This window comes from Heliangelus exortis, chromosome 12 (assembly GCF_036169615.1).
Source record: "Heliangelus exortis chromosome 12, bHelExo1.hap1, whole genome shotgun sequence".
NCBI lineage: Eukaryota > Metazoa > Chordata > Aves > Apodiformes > Trochilidae > Heliangelus > Heliangelus exortis.
The window spans coordinates 9,085,864-9,106,240 of NC_092433.1; the positions used below are offsets into that span (position 1 = coordinate 9,085,864).

A 20,377-nucleotide genomic window follows, 5' to 3' on the forward strand; every position below is an offset into this window, starting at 1 on the left:
ACTTAAAAAGTACCTCCCTAGTCAACATGACATTTTTTAAAGAAGAAAACATACATACAAAATTCTCTTGGGAAGACTCTCCACTCAGTGCTTTAAATAGTTTACTTTTGAAAAGAACAAGGTGAAAACTGTGAGCAACTTACAAGTCTTACCCAACATTCTCATGTCAACTTTTCAAGCAAGAACAAAGAATTGCTCTTTTCAAAACAACAGAAGGCTGCTGCATGTTTATACTAAGTTTGGTTGTCATGAAAGAACAGTCCCTCTCTAGCAAGTGTAATAAAATGGAAATGGCCACATAGCTACTGAAGGAAAAAGTGGCAAAATACCTTGCACTGTTTCTGACGAAGTCTTAGTGCTGGTGGTATTAACCAATCAAAAAGTCCCTGTAAAAGATCCTGATGTTCATCTGAGTTAAGAGGTTCAGGAAGTTTACTCAGCCATGAGGTAACAAGTGGCCTCCAGCCCAGTTGAGAAGGTTCCAAATAAATCATGCCACAACGACTGACTGTAGCAGGCTATGGAAAAATGGGGAAGGTGTTTTATTATGCACTTAACATATTGAAATGTATTTTATATTTTCATTAAATACAAAAATTATTAAAAAAAAAACAAACAAAACTTACTGATGCCTGGGAAAGGTCCATTGTTTCAAAAATAAGACTCATCTCAGGGGACATTTGGATTATTTCCCCACTCATCAAACAAAGCTTTAATAAAAAAGATAAGTGACAAGCAACATTAGAAAAAATAAAATAGTTGTAAATTATGCATCCTATTACAGCAGTTCCTATTACAGGAGTTCCACATACAAGCAAAAGCAAGGTCAATCACATAAAATGTTCAGTCATTTAGAGCAATACTTATTCTTTTCAAGCTTTAGCTAAATTCTTCACTTAAACCACAGCTGGCCCACCAGTTCATCACAGGTAACCATCAATCTTGCCTGTGACAAGATAAAGAAAAGACAGCAAAAGCTGAAAGGAGAAAGGCTGTCTGCTGCTGTCACTGGTAACACTGAAGCATTCCAGCTGGAGACTCACCAAATAAAATACCAGTTTGAAAATTTTGACACACTATCATCCAGAACTTCGACATGAAATGTCATCTCTAATTTTTATATTGACTTTGAGAATCTTAAGGACCATTTTCAGAAGTGCTGCATGGTCACAGTTTTTACTAGAAGTAACTGATTTTTAAAATACAACACTTTGTGTCTTGGCATTGTCTTTAAATGGAAGCCCTTAAGTTTGAGCAAGTTTTGAAACCATGGAATTTATATTACATGTAAATAAATCTAATTTTAAAAATTAAATTACATTTAAAACTTACAATATAGCATGAAAGAAATTATATACATTTAATGACTTACAGCAGTGAGTTAATTCTATTGCAATTCCAATAAAGTCAAAACCCAAAAACCCAAAGAAAAAGCTTACAACTTTTTACCAAAGCCATCTTGGTACTTTCCCTCTTCAAAAGCCAGGCACTGAAGGTTACATTTGTGGGTCAATATATAGAGGAATTTTTTCCAAGAGTCACATTTTTTACTTAGGCATTTATTTCCACAGACTGATACCTTTTTGTTGTCATCCAGAACTGTGTTCATGCTTTCTATCCACAAAGTATCAATTGGGCCATCAAATATAACCCATTTGCGCTCAGGAGTCTCAGATAATGCAAATTCTCTGAAAGTGTTAGCAACTATACCATCTGTCCACTAGAGGGGGAGAACGTGGGAATGAGAAGACAGAGTATACACAGATCAATGTAAACAGCAAGTAACAGAAAAACCTTTCAGTTCCTTTTCATTATTGCTCTTTCAATTACTCTTCTCTTGTTCTGCAGCTACCAGAACTTATATTTGCAGTTTCACTGAGGGTCCTGCAACATCATGAAATTTTAAAATAGTGGGTTTTTTTCACTTGTAAATATATCATAACAAACAGAAGACAGGCAATCCAATTTACAGAAATGTAGAAGTGTTTCTGCTGTCTTGCCTCTGTTTCTCTCCAGAGTCACCCTAGGTTTCATTATTCCACAGTAAGTTTTTCACATTGTTTCTTCTCCAAACATAAGTTTCACACCTGGGGACTCATGAGTTCCTAAGCTTTTCCAGACTGTGACTGTAGACCTTTAATTATACTGGTTAGGAATAGACAAAGAACAGATAGAGTTAAGTTTGGCATGATTTCTCAGCATGGATGTGACTACATTAGGACAAGGACCTCAGAATGGTATGTTTTTTTGCATATTTAAACCAACATAATTGCATACTCACATGGTGCTGCATTTTTATATGCTAACATAAAAAACCATAAAAGTGTTAGCTAATATAAACAACTGTGTTCTCATCTGAGTTTAAAATTATAAACGTATCAATTCAGGGGGTTCCTATCCAGAACAATAGAGGTCTGACATATTCAGGAAAAGATAAAAAAGAAAGCACTAGAAACACTGCAAAGCAGAAAAAAACAGACAGGATTATTAGCTCAGTCTTTCACCCATACTAGCACATTTGCTTCTTTTTTCTCAAAACAAAACCAGTAATTATATAATTATATCACAACCCTGTAGGCACTGTCTAGAATCCAGGTAACAGGAAAAAATGCCATTTAGAATTTGGACTTAAAAAAACAGAAGCAGAAGCTTTGTGCAATGCCTTTCCTACCCTCTGAAAACAACTGGGGAACAGGTGGAAATGCCATCAGTTAAACTGAAGTTAGAACATACACACTAAAATACACTCATACAAACCCCATGAAAACCACAGCAGGTGAGGGGAAGAAACAGATAGAGCTGGGCCATTATTACACTTTAGAATGCTTTTAGAATGTACCTTACCTCATGGGATATCATATCAAACTGCCCAAAAAGCTGACCCATAGTGATTGATTTTGGATTCACAGTTCTAAAAATGACTTTTTCTTCTTCACCATAACCACGCTCTTTCATAAGAGACAGTGTATCTGCCAACACATGGAGAACCTTTGTCTTCCCAGAAAAAGATTCCCCTACCAGCATAAAACTGTTAAATGTGGGAAAAAAAAGAGCTATTAATAAATCTGTCTTGCAATTTAGAATTTACAGACCACATGTATCAACAGCAGTCATATGTTTAAAAGCTAATTTTGACCTAATTTTCATAAAGCATAAATACATACTATATGTACTTGCTAAGCAGTATCATTTAGGAAAACAGTTCATTTGCACAAACATCTGACTGCACAGCCCCTGTATCCTCTAAGACAAATAAACTAGTGCTGTGGTGAATCCATTTGGTTAATCAAAGACTAGTTTCTACTTTCTTTTCAGTCTAAACAGAGTTTACAGGAAAGTTCTGGAAGAACACTAACAGTAGGAACATGTATCACACACACAGAGTCTTCACCACATTTCAAAATTAAATTTAAGTCATCCAGCAGAGACTGCAACAATGTCATACTGATGATTAATCAACAAGCTGGATATTAACAATCATATGGCTAATGTCATAGTGTGTCTATCTTCTCCACAAACTTGCTATTCAGAAATAAAATCTAGGAATAGAGTAGCAGAGATTTGATAACTGGTATTTCAATTCAGTCCTAAGTCTTCACCATACTGATATCCACACCTAAAAAAAAAAAATCATTAGTCAAGTGAGGCTACTTCTGATATCAACAGTAGTATAATTGCCCAGACATACACTGAAAGTATTTTGGTACATGTAAAATCAGTACTGGTGACCAAATGATCCACTACAAACAGAAATACTTTGCCATCCTTAAGAGCTTTTATACTTTACATAAATAAACACTACGATATAAGCCAAAATCACAATAAATACTGCATGTGAAACAGAAATGTGAATCTTACCCATGTCTAACAATCATCATTTCATATGTCTGTATCATTTTCTCTATAAAAGCTTTTACAGGTTGGACATTATGTTGAATGCAACATTCCTTGGCACATTCCAGAAAATCCTGCAGTCAAAACATAGATATAGTTTTAACATTGCTACAATTTAAATTATTTTTTTACTACAGTAGAACAGTTTACATTCATTAGCAAAACTTTCGAATTAGTAAAGGAATACAATTAATGAGACTATAGTGAACACCTCTGGGGAAAAAAAGAGTAATTTCTTCTAAAAAAAGAGTAAGTACTTCATGCACGAAGAACAGGAGTTAGCTACACTTTTTATCTTGAGGAAAAGGCATATGACTTGAAACAATATGCTTTTAACAAGACTCTAGTATATACTGGAAATGTAAACAAAAATTTAATCCACTTTGTCTTTTCTAGCATGCTCATCTTCCAAACCACCTTCCAACAAAGGAGTTGGGGTTTAATTGTTGCTATAAACAAAAGAAAATATAAACACTAAGCTTAACATCACTTAGTTCAAAATTATGAAAGACAGTGGCATGTGACCCTATAATTTTGGTAAATCAGGTCAATTTCCAATCTGCAGGATGCCTAACACAACCCTTCTCGCTCTAAGGGAACTTAGATGTGGATTACACTGAGAACAGATAGAACAATTTTCTTTGGTACCAAGTTTCATTGCAAACACTTAGCAGTTTTATTTATCTTACAATAACTGAGAAATTAGTGTGTTAATTATACCTGGCTAAAACCAAAACAACCCACAATGATTATGAGCAGGGAAAATTGAATGTACTTACACTGTAGTCAGCTTCAGGAAGCTTGATTCCAGGAAACAAATCACTAGTTATACCAGAGAAGAGAGGTATATCATGGGACAAAAATTTGGGCTCATTCACATCCTTAATCGATCTAAGAAGCTAGAGGAAACCAGAAGACATCTTACTGTTTTTATTAAAACCACAGAACAAACTGTCCTGCAATTAATAACCTAGTAAGTAATAAAAAGTAATTACATGAGGTCTTTGATAAGCAGTTAAGCAGAGCTGTGTGATCATCAGCATAGCACTGGAAGTGTAGCATATGTTTTATTATCTTTGTTTTACAAAATAAGATCAGCAATGTGACAAGACATGCTGGAACTGCCTGCAGAACTCATAATTTCATGCATCTTTCCAATTCCTGAAGAATTATTCACTCAAACTCACCAATATATCCTCATCTTCCGTGGGAAATTTCAATTTTAGATTCCCAGCAGCCACCAACACAGCTTTAACTGCTCGCATACCATAGTCATAGTGAAACTGAGATGAAAGCTGTTCTGAACAAAGCCTGTAGGTCATTACTATCTTCACTGACAGTGACTTTGCATTCAAAAATCCATATGAATAGAGTGAAATTTCTGCTATCAGAGCATAGTTGGGAACCATCATGGCTACTGTTCGGAAAAGAACCTGAAATACACATTTCAAAGAATTATCTTTAAATAATTATTTGAGGAACAGAAAGTAATTCAGAACTTCTGCTTGTGATGGATCCATGTTTATTCCTTCATAGCATTTCTAACCAAAAACAGTAACAGCATTTTAAATTAAGTACTGCTTAGCATGGTTGGGTATGCTGTGGATCTTTTCAAACACTTGCAATACAAAGCAGTGGCTTGCAGAACATGTGGGGGCCAAGGTAATAGAATTACTAATGTTTGCATCTCATCAGTCAATATGAAACTAAGGGTAGTAAACTGCCATCAAGTTACACCTCCATGTACAATCTGGTGCAGTGTAGACATTTTTGTGCTTCTTTTCCCTTGTCACTGTCTCAAAAATGCAGTTTGCCCCTTTCAGACACACCCAACACAGCAGCAAGTGCAGAAAGGTGGTGTACATGGCAGGGGACAGGCTGCACTTCAAGTAATCTGCAGTTGGTGTACTCTTCATGCTGCATTAACTATGCTTTAAATTAGCACTCAAAGCAGAGTTCCCTCTGAGGCAATATGCTCTGCTCCCCTATCTCTGTTCCACACTGAGTCTTCAGGAACAGATGCTGTTCTAAAAGGCTCCAGATTACTTTGCTAATGCCAAATCTCCTCAATTAAACAGTTCATCTAAAAAAATACCAACCTCAAAGCAAATAACCTCAAAACAAACAATAAACAATAAACTCAAAGACTGTAAGTAAATCAGGCAATCTAAGCAAATTCATTACATGCGTTAGGTGTAGTTTGCTAGCACCTCTTAAATAAGACTACAATAAATGCAATGTAAAAATACTTTTTTATAGTGTTGTTTCAAACATAATCCTCCACCTCCACCTGGATGCTAGAATGACTAGCATCCAAATCTTATGACCTACCCACCCACAACCTTACATTTGCCATCTTACTGGTTACAGGCCTTTGGTCTGGTAAAATAATAACAAAAAACACTAAGAGACACAATAACATAAAATAATAATAATAACAACAACAGCAAGGATAATATCGAATTCCTTCAAAAATAATGAAGCACTTATAAAAGGAAAAAAGAAGCAAGAGGCAAGAGGCAAGTTTGTTTATATTCCTGGTGGTACCATCTGAATTAACAATAATACACCTGCCCCTCATATTTTTAGAAAAAATCATTCTTAAGCAGAATGATGTATTTTATTACTGTACCTTCAGATTATCTGGAAGCTCAGAACGTCCTGCATAACCTGGATTCATAGTAATAGCCACAAAACAGTTGGGGTTAAGATTCAGTTCAGTTCCTTCAAAATTAAATGTTTCTAGCTTTGCCTGAATGGCTCTCTGGATGCAAAGGATCTGCTGTGCCACAACAGACAGCACTTCCAGCTCAATGCGATTGAATTCATCAAAACATGCCCATGCACCTGATGAAGCCAAACCCTTGAAAAACTGCAAATGAAAAAAATAAAAATCATATAAAATCACTAACATCATCTTAGAATATTCAAAAGAAATGGAGTATCTTACTGGAAATTACATACAATTACTATGATAATGACTGAGCCTGGTTAGGATAACTATCAGTGATACACTGAAAAAGTCTGATTTAGCTTTCTTTAGAACCCAGAAAAGAAGATCCTGATCCTTCAAATTCTTGTGTCTTTCCTGTTTTATAATTAGTGACTTAAGAGGATAAGAAAATAGAGCACAGAAAATGAAACATATGGCAAGACCAGTATATAGTGTCCAATGGTAGCAGATCACTAGTGAATCGTTTATTTAAATATCTCTGCAAAGTAGGCACCCTACAATTTTCATCCTAAAAAACAAAACACAAAGCCTAACATCTATTTTTTATTTACCTTTCCCATTGCCAGATAATCAAGACCATCAGAGCAGTTGAAGACAACACACTGAACAGCAAGAGCTTTAGCCAAATCTTTGGTGGTCTCCGTTTTACCTGTTCCTGCTGGACCCTCTGGGGCACCACCGAGGTTTAAAGAAAAGGCTCCAATCTATGAAACAGTTTATGGAAACTATTAGTACTTCATTTATATGACATTATTTGAAATGAAAATGTTGAATTGATGGTACTAGATTGTTTCAAACAGTCATTATATCTAACACCAGAAACATGGTTATACTAATTAAAAAATAGTATCAAATTTACTTAGATTTGAAATAAATACAAGATAATTGAATTTTTACCCTATAAGAGCTTGGTTTTATTATCATCACGACCATGATTAGTCAAACTTTATTGGACCCAATCTTTCAGTTCTTGCTTTGATACATCTTCCGAATTTAATTTGATGCAATAACTTTTTTCCTCTTTTCTTTTTCTTTCCCCCTGTCTCCCTTTGTTGCATGTGCATTTCATTGACCATTTCATATTCTCTCCTATATTTCAATGAAGTAGGAGGAAAATCTGACAAAAAAAATTGCCATCTCTAAAAAAACCTCAGATGTATTTGGCTTCCAGTCCACAGTTAGAAGGCCACATTGATACAGACACACACTGGGAACATTGTATTAAGATCTTGGTGGGCAAAGGACAAAATTCCCATTTGCCAGAGTGCCAGGCTTCCAGCTGCTTTACTCCAAAATTCAAGGTGTGTGAGCAGACACACACACAAGGTGTGTGTAACAGACTAGCAGCTGCAGCTCCTTCTCACACCAATGTACTCTGATGTTTTGACAAACAGGTACCAAGCATCAGTTACAAACATACCATGAAAACTGAAGCCACAAAGAGGGCAAGAGAATATCTTCAGATGCAGTCATGTCTTTTTAGACCTTTTCTTTCTCAAACACAAGGGAGTTTGATTAGTTCTCCACAGCATGAGTTTTACCTTCTTACAACAAGAGGAGGATGGGTGTCTAGTAAAACGTGAAACCACACTGCAGTAAATGGTAGTCAGAAAAGTCATATGATGTGACTTCAGTAACTTTCAGTTTTCAGGTTAGTTGAGGATAGATGTGCACAGTAACAAATACCTCTAACAAGAGCAGGGCACTAAAAAGCTGCCAAACTGTCAAACTAGTTGTAGGGACAATATGATCACAAGTGGATCCTTCTCCACTTTATTTAGCAACCACAGAACATCAGGAAATTATTGTTTTCTCATAATCCAGACAGTAATAAAAAAATCAGTAATTTTTTTTTTCCTGTTTGTATTTAAAAAAACAAAAAAAAAACCACCACATCCACAACAGAACAATCCACTGATGTTTCAGTCAGGCTGGTGGGTTGTCCAGGTTTGAAGCCCTAAGTCAGTTTCACATTCAAAATTCTATAGAGATTGTGATCTTCGAAACCCACTTCTTAATGCAAATACCAGAACCTGACAGCTACTGCAAGCTCTAAAAGCATGGCTGTGATGAACAGCAATGTACTATACCACAGTAAATGCAGTATTTAGTGGCACTGGTGGAAAAATCATACCAAGGTGCGGTAACACCTGTCTGTCAGAGGAGTAATGACGAGGCGTGGGGAGTTCCCAAGGTACTCGTAGGCGTATTTTACGTTGCAGTTAATGACGCAGACACGAACGTTCTCAAGTTGCCAGTAATATCGTAGTTGTGCAAGCCACTGAAAGTCTGTTTCACTCTTCACACCTGATAAACACAGAATCGAAAGCCATCGTAAAACGTCTTTTAGATAACCAAAATTTCTGTTGGGCTTTAAATTAAAACTGCTTTGGGAATATTAACGTTGATGCTCACACCTCCAAACACAGGTACGCATCTTAATACTGTTGTGGCCCAGGCAGCAAAATCAGTTTGGTTACCTATTTTTAATTAACTGTGTATTAATACGCATGAAAAGAAAAATGTTTTACAAGGTAATTACCACTTTCAATCATTTCCATGAGGACATCTCTAGCATGAACATCAATAGTAACTAAGGCACCCAGTGTAGTCCTTGTTTGCTTTGACAGCTTTCCTCTGACCAGTTCTACAATGTCATTAAGTTGAAGCTGAAGTTTATCATAATAATCCTTTAAACCCTAGGAGGAAACAGGTAATTATGAAACTGATTATATGAGAGATTCAAGTGCTCTTTTTCATGTTGACTAATTCTAATGGAGATAGCTTATTTAGCCATCCTTTTACATTATCATGGTTTTGTGTCAAGATCTCTCTCATTCAGTTACACGTTTATGTTGCAAAGCTACATTTTAATCTATGCTTGCTCTGAAAAAGAATCTTCAAGTACTTGAATCAAAGGTATAAATCACTGTACATAAATTCATGTGTATAAAGCTTACATGCTGAAAATTTTATTTTAGTGTAGAAAGATTTGATTACATGGAATACATTAGTTGAAATGAAGAAATCAATAAAGATTTTTTTAAAAGATTATGCATTACAAAGTACCTCTGGTCCACTGCAAAGAACTTCATGTACTTCACTTGTCCAGAACATTTGAGATACACACAACACTACTTGTCCAGGCCACTCCAGAACCCATTTTTTTCTCTCAGTCTCCAGATATGCCTGGCAGAATTAAATACAGTAAACTAAACTAGTATCAGTGCATATATATAATAATGTAATACAGAAGCATATAATGTGATCCCATGAATATTCTTTGCTCAAAAATATTATTTTTCTATTTTCAAACTCCAAATGCATTTAAGTGCTCTTTTCCCTTTAGATTTGCAATTTCTTACCAAGTAATTTTAAGGATTCTTGCAATTATCTTTCTGTATTATGTATACATTCATGACTTACTAACTTCATACAAAGAAACATTTTTGGTTAATCATTTTTTTAGGACAGCACAAGCCTGTTACAAGTATTCTATTTCTAATCTGTAACTTGGATAATGTATTTACATCAAGTGATATATCTTATAAACACAGAATTACTTCCAGGCTTTTTAAAAAATTTAGAGCCAGAGTTACAGGAAAATTACTAGGTTCTTATTCAAACTAACAGCTTGCTGGGACCACCAGCCATAAACAGAAGCCACATTAACTTGGTCCTGGTACCCTAACTTCACCAACTCTTGTGTTCAGAAATAATTTTAGGAAGCCAAGAGACAGACTTAAAATAAAGAAAGATCTATTTGTGCCACAGTTATTAAATTGTTACAAAACTCATACCATTCTTGATCTAGCAATAACATCACGTATACTCTTCAGCATAATATCTTCTACTTGAATTAACCACTTCTCCACAGCACCTCGAGCTTCAGAAGTAGAAATGGTTGAAATCAATTCTACACGCTCGCCTTCAGAACTATACATTGCTTTAATATCCAAATTGGGAAGGAAATCTAGCTTTGCAATGCCTTCAAAACACTTCTTCAAGTGAGGCTGAACTCTGAGAGGATCCTTAGTCTCTGACAGGATCTCCAACATCTCATCATTAGACAAGAAAAAGAAGCTAAAAAAATTTAAGAAAAAAAAGATAAAAATCAACTGTATTATCAAGCTTCTTTAAATGCTGACCTTTTCCACAAAAAAACAAGACCAACATTCAGAATCTTTGCTCTTTAAATAACCAAAACTCATCATACCGTGGAAAGAAGAGACGCTTTTTCTCAAGATAAGCATTAAGCCCTTTCATGATTTTGTCAAGAAGCTCATTGCTGTTATGAAGCTTCTCCAATAACCCTGTCAAGGAAGTCACAACAAGTACCTATAAACAGCAAACACATGGAAACTCTAAGTTACAATTAAGATACTTCAAACAAAAGAAATTTATTTAAATAATGTACAACATGGCTTTCTTCCTAGGAAGCCCAAGCAACTGATACAGTGATTCATGGTACATATGCTGGAAACAAGGGCATTAACAGGAAAAAAAAAACCAACCACACGTTACCTTTGGGTCTTTGACACAATGCTTCATAATATCCTTCCAGTGTTTATCCACAGTCTGAAAGAGACGCCCCTCTTCCGGCATCTGTTGCATAATATCCTCAGAAGAAAAAATGGGTTCCAAATAAAGCCACTGTGCTTGCATTTTAAGCCACTCATCAATAATGTCCTGAATTTCAATTAAGCGACTTTCCCATTCCTTAATAAATATATAAAAAAAAATCTTATTATTTACAATCAGAGAGAATAAATACAGTAAAGATAGACAGTGTGGTACTCTAGTCCCCAAGCAAAGAATAAGTGTCTACCAGTAAAAAAAAACTAAAAGACAAATATTCAGGAGTATTTAGGTTCTTCTACATATACAGGTGGCTAAAGGGAGTTCAGAAAGGTTAACTTACATGGAAATCAGTTTTCCAAAGCACAGTTATCATTTTAGTATTATGATCTTTTGACAACTTAATGGTCAAGTAACACCCAGGAGGCTACCACTGTCAAATTCTGTTTCATCTCCCCACAGCAAGGAGATCTTGGTTTGCATCTGAATTACAGCAGGGGCACAAGAACACCAGAAAGGCCACATTAGATCATAGGAGAGATCCAGCCAGCCCAGTATCCTGTCCTGGCAGCAGACAATAGCAGATACCTCTGGGAGGCTGGAGAGCCTGCCTGTAAAGGGTAAATACTACCTATGTTCATTGAGACTACTCAAACCTGGATATTTTCTACATGAACAAAAACATACTAGGGAGGGTAACTGCAAAGCAATTTCACAGGCTTCTCTCCTGTCAATAGTCATAGGTGACAAACAAAGACTACTCTAGCCCTGAAAACACATAAGCTGGTGTAAAGTTATCCCATTGTTCTGAGGTCTGATTAGAACACCTCCCAAACCTCAAGAAGTTTTCTTGCACAGATGAAAATGTGCAGCTCAAAATCCGAGTCCAAAACTCAAGCATTATATCACTAAGTGGTCTTATTAACAGTAATAAAAACAGCCTCCAGTTATTAAGCAGCAAAGTTACAGATGCTAGAAGAATGAATGATTTTGCATAATACATGAAAAAATAAGCACATTCTCTTGGTTGCACTTGCATTTGAATGGAAGAGGGAATTCCAGCACAGAAATAATATAAGTAGGTGTCCTGATTTGGGCCAGGATAAAGGTGATTTACATTAATTCAAAAGAACCTTACTGAAAAATCATTAAAATTATTTTATTAAGAAAGCAAACTATGAGACTTTAAAATAACTGGCACACTCTTGCATTATACTTATCCTGCAAATAAAAATAGTTAAAGAAAAAGTACTCATACCCTGATTTCTTTGTCAAATGCCTTAATAAAAGGTGATGCTCTCATTGTCTGAGTTTTGATAATCTGGTCATCAAGAACAGCTTGAATCTCATCCACAGCAGACAGAATATGAATACCACTCTCACGATACACATTTGTATTGAAAGAAATTGAATCCCATGTTTCCGTCATTACGTGCATTGCTTTCTCTAAGGAAAATTCCTACATTTTAAAAAGAAGACAGTTTATTTAAGTCCCTGCATTTTTTTTTTTCTATCTCACTAATTGAATATACATGTCTAACTAGGTGAATAAGCTATTTTCCTCTAACAGCATGAATCAGCTTACTATTTTTCTTGTGAAATACAAGTGATGTAACATAAGCTAAAAATATTTACACACTCACTGTTACAATCTAATGGGACAAAGTCTCAGCAAATCTCTTTTGTTTCTTAAGGAAAAAGAGAAGAAATTCTAGTAAGCCACAGAAGCCATCACTAGGAGACATGATGTTAGATTTTGTCACTTTCAAATCACTATGATTACCTTGCTTGCAGCTACACTTATAGCTTCAAACTGTTCCATATGAGGGGCTAGATTCTGCTTCAGAACTTTTCTCAGGGTAGTTCCAGAGTTTGGTGTTAAATCATATCCTACTATATTTGACATCTGCTGCCAATGACGAGGTTTCATGCCAGGGTTACATAGAATAGTCACAGTAGGAATATTCTCCTAATTAAGGAAAAGCATTTATAAGGTCAAAATTGTGATGTGTATAACTTCTTAACTTTATTGTCTTTGATGTGCGTTTAAAAATCTGCTACAGTAGCTGATGATATGAAAATCTTTTTGAAAAAGACAGATCCATTCAGTTATCCATTTAATGTCTAAAGATGGTAGTAAATTACTGAAGAAATATAAAACTATTAACTATAGCCTTAACAGTGTTACATTTGGCTTCCATTAATATAACATATAGTCCCATTTCAAAGTCACCAACTACATCATTGTTTCCCTGCATCCAAAAATTCCTTTTCTCCTGAACGTGTCCACTCTAACAATTCACATTCCTAAAACTGCAAAAATATAAAAAAAAAAATTAAAATCAGACAACTTAATCTGGGAATGGTCATTTAGAGCTCACTCTCTCTGTGTAATAATACAAGTCTGACACTGGATCATCTACCTATGCAGAGTGCTGAATTTAGCATTTGTCCTTCAGCATCAAATAGTATCCCTCACATTCTCTTACCTTGAAGTCTTTGATCTGCTCCAGAACTAAAGAACACATTTTAACAGTTGGATTTGCCTTTGTGTCTTCTTCAGTCTTTTCTCCTGCAGTTTTACTTTTTGGTGTCTTTTTTGACTCCTGATGCATTTTCTTCTGCTTCTGTGGGAATACTTTTGATGCTTTGTATATCTCTCTAAAAAACTCATCAACCTCTGCCTCCATGCTTTCCCCATTTAGCTCCAAAAAGGCACCATCCATCCATCTGAGAGAAAACAGAAAGTCAGAACACAGGATAGTAAATGTAGCCCAAATAATTAACACTTCGGTTTGCAACACAGACAATATAGAGAGTAATAGTTATTTAAATCAGACAAAAGCTCTTGTTTCTATTTATTGCCATTCTACAGAAAATTCCAATGTGCAACAGAAGGTGGCTTGCTCACACAAGTATCCTTGTGCATTTGTGGAATCCTCTGAAGTCACATACTGAGATCAACATACAACATGAAGGTACACTAGATCTTTGTGTTTTTGAAAGAAAGGAAAAAAAAAACCTATATCACATATATCACATTGTGACTTCCAAAGAGTGCAGGAAATGGTAAACAATCTCACTTATTTTAGACTCGACATAATAAAGATTTTGTGGTAGGATTTAGGCACCACTGTAATAATTTGAGCACATCTACACGGTGTTTTGGACAGCTCTCAGGTTAAAAACGGGTTTGATTATGTGCAGATTGTGAGCTTTCTAATTGAACTTTTCTTTTCTGGAGTACAAAATGGCTTGTAACTAACCAAATCTTTTCTTCCACAGAGTTTGTATGTGACTTGTTCAGCACAACCACAGTTAAAGACAGTAAGGAAATAAACTCCCTTACTTTCCATCAAAAACCCCCAAACAGCAAAACCACAACCCAACACTTTATTGAGCTGAATTAAAAATAATTTTACTTGGATTGCTAATAATAAAGGAATGTTTAGAAGAAAACAAATCCATATTCTACATCTGTCTCAAACAAAAACAGCATAAGCATTTTTCCTGCTCTCCCTCATTTAGCTTCAAGAGCTAAAGTACCTTTTTTCTGTCCGTTGCCATTTAAATATAAGATGAAAAACTTTCTGATATGGTTCAATGTCAACTTTTAAGTTGCTGAGGAGTGGGAAGTCGCTCAGTTGCCATTTGAGCAGAGTCTCTTCTTCATTAATAAGAGCTACTGTTTCATCCGCCTCCTGTATCCGTTTCTGTACGGCCCTCAGGTCAGCCACATACTGAAATCAAATAATTTTATTTCTTCAGAGATAATCAATCTGAACACTTATCAAAACAAGACATCAAAATATAAGCCTTTGTATGTATTAAAATTTTAGAAAACGTGAGTTAAAAACCCATTTCCTTATCCTTGAGTAGATAAACTGTGCAGAACCCAGATTAATACCAAGAGAAACAAAGTTGGTTTTATCATTACTGAATTTAAGAGTATAAAGCCATTTTCAGGATTTTTTATTTTGGGGCTTTAAAATTCACTGTTCCAGGAGGCAGGCATACACATTTTTAGGTACCTGACATATAGTAAGGGCAACTGGGACGTACTAGCTTTGGACTTCTGTTTTGCACCTTAAAGTGTTTTGCTTCTAAAAATTACTACACACAGTTGTGATACCCTCCAATTAAAGTGCAAGACTTATGGTAATCTGCAAAGTTTTGGAGCCAGTGGTCTGCTCTGCATTAGCAGTTTTAGGGTTCATAGAAAAAAAAAAAAAACAATTTCGTATTTTTTAAAACACCAAATTTCTACAAATTATTCTTTCTAGCCTGCTATTTTTTTCCTTCAGATCTTCAATATACCAAAAACAGAAAGGGAAAGTCTGATCCCACTGAAGTTACTTGCAAATAATATCACTGGGATCAGAAATCCATGCAATATGGTTTACATAAACCAGAGTAAAAAAGAATCATTCACTTTATCAATGTGTAAAATTATCAGCCCTTGCTGGGACTACCTATCAGATACTTTAAGTTTAACTTTAAAGTAAACCTTACCTTAAGGCCCATGTTATTGCCAATGTAATACAAAAAAAGGGAAGAGGGGGAAGGCAGAAGCCATTTTGAGTTTGTTAATTCTGGCTAGAGGCTAATAAACATTTCAGTTCAAATCTGTTAAAATTAATTACTGCTTATAATTCTAAATTTCTTCCATTAACCATATATATTAAACAAAATATTTCTACCCATTTCATATTAATTTTTAATCTGACCTCTTGCATGCTTTCCAGTTCTGAGTATTCTTCAAACTCTGCCACAGAACGTGTCAGCTTGTCTAATTCCATCATCAGTTTCTCGGATCTATGTATTAGTTCTTGCTCTTTTTTAAGTTTAGATTGTGCAAACAGCTAAAAAAGAATTGATTTGAATCATAAAACAGTAACACAAAAGTGGCTGAAAATCTTCTCAGTGATTAACATACATTGTACCTACTAAATTAGACATTTAGAACAAACCAACACAAACCAAAGATTACAGGTAAATTATCCTTATTTCTTCAGGAGCTGCTGTCCATACAGCCCATTTAAACTTGTACATGTTATCATGGAACCTGAGCACAATAGTCACAGCAGCTGGGATTGCCTTGAAGATCTCCTTCAGCAGAGAAACAACAGGAAAGCTTGAGCTGCTACAGCAGGAGGTATAAACACCATCACCAAGCCCACTGGATACACTACCAATAATACCAGTATTGGGATTCAATGTTTTTTGCCAAAAGAGGAGACATCTACAGCTGTTGAAAGCCAATGCTACACCACATGTATCTACTGCTATTAAAAGGAAGAATTTCTTGAACTTAAATACTGCTCTAAAGCACAAGGTCTGCACATAAAGGGAATTCCAAACTGGAAATGTTTTAACTCAGAGGTTTATTTACTATCCTTGGAGACATTCCTTAGCATCCAAAGACACGCCAGAGACAGATATCTCAATAGCAATATTTAAAACATTATTTTTATTTTAAAAAATGTTAAATGTTAATTCTTAAACATTTTTAGAAAAAAACATTAAATCTATACTTAATCACAACAGAGAGGCAAGTGAACACCAGAAGGCTTTACCTACCTAATTAAAGAGTAGTTATTTCTTTAACTATTACCCTGCACACGCAGAAAGAATTCTAGCAAGATGAATACAGACAAGTGGAAGAATATAATCTATACTCACACAGAAAAAATTAGATCTTGGGTATTTTCTACTAATGATTGCTACCTAAAAACACAATTCTCACTGTTCTTTTGATGACCAGAACAAAAGTATCATTTTAATTAAGTTATTTCCAGTCCAGAGCACTAAGTAAGAGCCTGGCAGGTATTTTTTCAGTACTAGTCAGCTGCAATAAATTGTATTTTCACCTTCCTTTAAATTACCTACTATTAACTACAAACAAATCAAGACATGTAGATTTGCTGAACGATTTAGGTCAGCGACAATTTTTCAATTACTCCACAAAAAGCACTCAGCTGATACAAAAATCTAGAAATATGTTACTTATGCATGTCTAAAATAGTACAGCTCACATTATATTCATAGATGTATTTAGCCTGCTGAGGAAATAAATAGCTCAAATGAAAATCTAACAAGCCAGAATATACCATAAAGTAAGATAACGCTCTTACATCATCATGTTCATCAAGAATGGGGTTGATCTTCTTTGGCCATAATAGAACTGTTGAATTTAATGTAATGTCTTCAGGAGCTAATAAACAAACATTTAAGAAGTAATTCATTTGTCGACAGCACTCCTATAAAAAGATATTTCACAAAACTTAGTTACCATAGGTTTGTTTAAAATATAAGATAGGACAATATTATCCACAAAAATAAGTCTGAATTATGAAAAGTTGAAGAACTTTTGAAGTAGAGATACTTCAGCCTACTGAATATTAATGTTCAAAATACAAATAAAATTTAACCCTACCGTTTTTGAGTTTATTTCTCAAAATACACATGGCCCATAAATCTACACACAAAAATGCTAGTATAATTTTTTAAAAAAAATAAAAATATAAATACTGCAGAATGTGTGATATACTTAGACCTATTACCATAACAAAAACGTTGGTAACTAACATGTAACATTACTTATCCAGTAACCTCACTGGCTCGCCCATGTTACACAATTTTTCAATTTTGTTCTCTGAGTGCACACAAAGTACTACTACTAATGCAATGCCAGCTATATGCTGCTCTGGTAAATTGCTTCTTGTGTGTTCAAATTAATGACTTATTTTAGTTCATAAAATTATCTTTACACTTATGTGTCACGTTTTCACAAACAGCATTTTAGATAGCCATGAAGTATGTGTCTAGGTACAAAAAAATAAGTCTTGTCTTACAGTTTGCTGTGATTTAGTAAAAGCTGCATGAGGAAGCTTTTAAAGCTGCAGAACGTGGGAATCAGAAATAAGACAGACACATGGCATGAGAATGTGTGTGAGCTGGACTTTCCCCTTCTCCCTGAAGCAACACCAGGGGTCCAGTTTATTCATATACACAGCATGATCAGACAGAAGTCTCTGCACTCCTAAATGAATTCTGTATTTGTACAGGTTTTGTGAAAGATTAAGAATGAAAGAACAGTCATTTACCTTGATCCTTAACAACAGGTCCTGAATACCTTCAGTTCTGACTTTCTCTACGTAAGCTACTGTTTCCACCAATTCCTCTGTTGTCTCAGGAACTTTCAATGCACGTTCCCTAATTGCTTCAAATTCTCTGCATATCCTGTAAATTTATTCAAACATAGTGTTCTGATCTTAACATTTTAGTTTGAATGGCTTCAAGCTCAGCTTTAATGGAATTAAAAGTGCAAATTATTTCTTTAACTATAACCCCTGCACAAACTCCATTACTTCATGAAACTAAAGAGAGAATATGACCAAGTCAGCTGAGGAAAATACTGATTATTAACTTGCAACACTTTGCTTGGATTTTGGTGTATTCTGTCACAATAAATGCTCAATTACTTCTGGTACAGACATGACCTTTGGTACAGTATCACTAACATAGACAAAAGACTTTCCTAGTGAATATTTCATCATTTGGGTAATGTGGAATCCCTAAAACTGGACTGTAATTGTTCATTTAACTGAACAATTCAATATGACCTCACTCGTGATTTAATCCATACCCGTAAATTAACCTTTAGAATTGATGTTATTGCTTGTCTGTCATTATCTGTGAAAACCTAGAGGTATCTGTCATGTAAGATGAGCTACTCTTTCCTTTGACAGTGCAGTCCTCCTGTATTTCATACTTTAAAAACCAGAACAGTAATGAAGCCGTTTTCTCTTTTAGTTCCTCCACTGCCTAAGTCTACTACAAGTTCCCCTATTACTGTTTGTGTCTAAAATAGAGGAAAAAATGCATCAGCTGGTGCCAATTGTATGAGATCATTAGCTAGCTGTGAGACTTCATTGAACAGGATTACAGTATATTTGCATTTGTTCTGTATCTTTCTACTATGCATTCAACACATACAGCATTCACAAGCAGAAAATTCTACTTACTTTTCAGCTTCTTCTCTGTACTTTGCAAGTATTTTGTCCGTTAACATTTTTGCAAAGGTGCTTGCAATATCAGCCAAACCTTGCTTTAAATCCTCACAATTCAAATAGATCATAGGAAAATGAGCCGCCTCTGGTAAACTCAAGATTTCCTTCTTAAGGGTGAAGAATTCATCTATAAACTTCAGAAAAACATTAGATTTTACACTTCAGAGATGTTATTTGAATACTTGGCTATACGAATAAGTGTTATACATTGAAGGAAACCAACTTCTTCCAATTTACCACAGACTTTCAGAGAAAACAAAAAACTATGTTGTAGATTTGTAGGTAGTCAAAATAATTTTTAGCTTAATGCTAAGCACCTGTTAACCCCTGTTTATTGTTCCTGTATGGGTAGCAAGAGGTATAAAAACCAGAGAATTATAACTTACAGTAGTATATTCATCAAAACTGTGTTCTTCTGCTTGAAATCTTTCTATTCGTGCCTCTGCAGTTCCATCTACAAGCCAGCCATACCTTTCAACTACAAGTCAATAATACCACATTAATTTTGTTATAATGCATCCAGTGTACAGTAAGGTACTTATTTAAAAGAAGTAACAGTTACTTAACACTCTTCTGTCACTCACCATAGCTCTCAAAGTATTTCTTTGGACCTTGCAGGTTGTCTGAGATACATTTTTTCAGTGTAGATGTGGCCCATTCCATGATATGATTAGGAAGCTCAGCGTCCAGAGTTTCTGTGTCTTCCATTACCCAAGAACGTACTGTTTGGATGTTCTAATAGAAGTGCAAGTTCTCATTATTGAAATTTAAAACAGCAATACAGTAATACCTATATTCTACAAGTAAGCTGCAATCTGCAGAAGACACTGTATTAGAAGAGTATGAGATCCTAACCATGACCAAGGACAAGTGTTTTATAAACCTAGAACATTTTTCCTGATTTGAAAAGTTGAACAGGAAACAGAACAGGGACAAAAAATATGTTATCCAATCTTACATAAAATAAATTCTATCCTATGTGCAAACAGGCAAAACTAAACCCAAAACACTTACCTGAAAGTACCATAATGCATGATTGAAGTCTAACACTCAGTTCACAAGTATACATTTAAAGCCCTCCCAAGACATACATATATAT

The 20,377-nt window shown here is 35.1% G+C and overlaps 1 protein-coding gene across 1 annotated transcript in view; it reads right to left on the reverse strand.

Moving 5' to 3' along the window:
- DNAH12 (dynein axonemal heavy chain 12) overlaps positions 1 to 20,377 on the reverse strand; it is a 61,446-nt gene that overhangs the window by 30,420 nt on the left and 10,649 nt on the right. The window contains exons 11-35 of the mRNA XM_071756446.1: positions 19,863 to 20,013; positions 19,665 to 19,756; positions 19,234 to 19,412; positions 18,313 to 18,448; positions 17,341 to 17,466; positions 15,934 to 16,068; positions 14,753 to 14,946; positions 13,696 to 13,936; positions 12,990 to 13,175; positions 12,465 to 12,665; positions 11,153 to 11,347; positions 10,845 to 10,966; positions 10,429 to 10,711; positions 9,698 to 9,817; positions 9,171 to 9,327; positions 8,763 to 8,935; positions 7,180 to 7,332; positions 6,527 to 6,766; positions 5,082 to 5,327; positions 4,674 to 4,793; positions 3,859 to 3,968; positions 2,845 to 3,028; positions 1,580 to 1,720; positions 627 to 710; positions 330 to 518 (exon numbers count right to left, since the gene is read on the reverse strand). Of these exons, the coding sequence (XP_071612547.1) occupies positions 330 to 518; positions 627 to 710; positions 1,580 to 1,720; positions 2,845 to 3,028; positions 3,859 to 3,968; positions 4,674 to 4,793; positions 5,082 to 5,327; positions 6,527 to 6,766; positions 7,180 to 7,332; positions 8,763 to 8,935; positions 9,171 to 9,327; positions 9,698 to 9,817; positions 10,429 to 10,711; positions 10,845 to 10,966; positions 11,153 to 11,347; positions 12,465 to 12,665; positions 12,990 to 13,175; positions 13,696 to 13,936; positions 14,753 to 14,946; positions 15,934 to 16,068; positions 17,341 to 17,466; positions 18,313 to 18,448; positions 19,234 to 19,412; positions 19,665 to 19,756; positions 19,863 to 20,013 (4,158 nt within the window). The remainder of the gene's footprint in view (positions 1 to 329; positions 519 to 626; positions 711 to 1,579; positions 1,721 to 2,844; positions 3,029 to 3,858; positions 3,969 to 4,673; positions 4,794 to 5,081; positions 5,328 to 6,526; positions 6,767 to 7,179; positions 7,333 to 8,762; positions 8,936 to 9,170; positions 9,328 to 9,697; positions 9,818 to 10,428; positions 10,712 to 10,844; positions 10,967 to 11,152; positions 11,348 to 12,464; positions 12,666 to 12,989; positions 13,176 to 13,695; positions 13,937 to 14,752; positions 14,947 to 15,933; positions 16,069 to 17,340; positions 17,467 to 18,312; positions 18,449 to 19,233; positions 19,413 to 19,664; positions 19,757 to 19,862; positions 20,014 to 20,377) is intronic.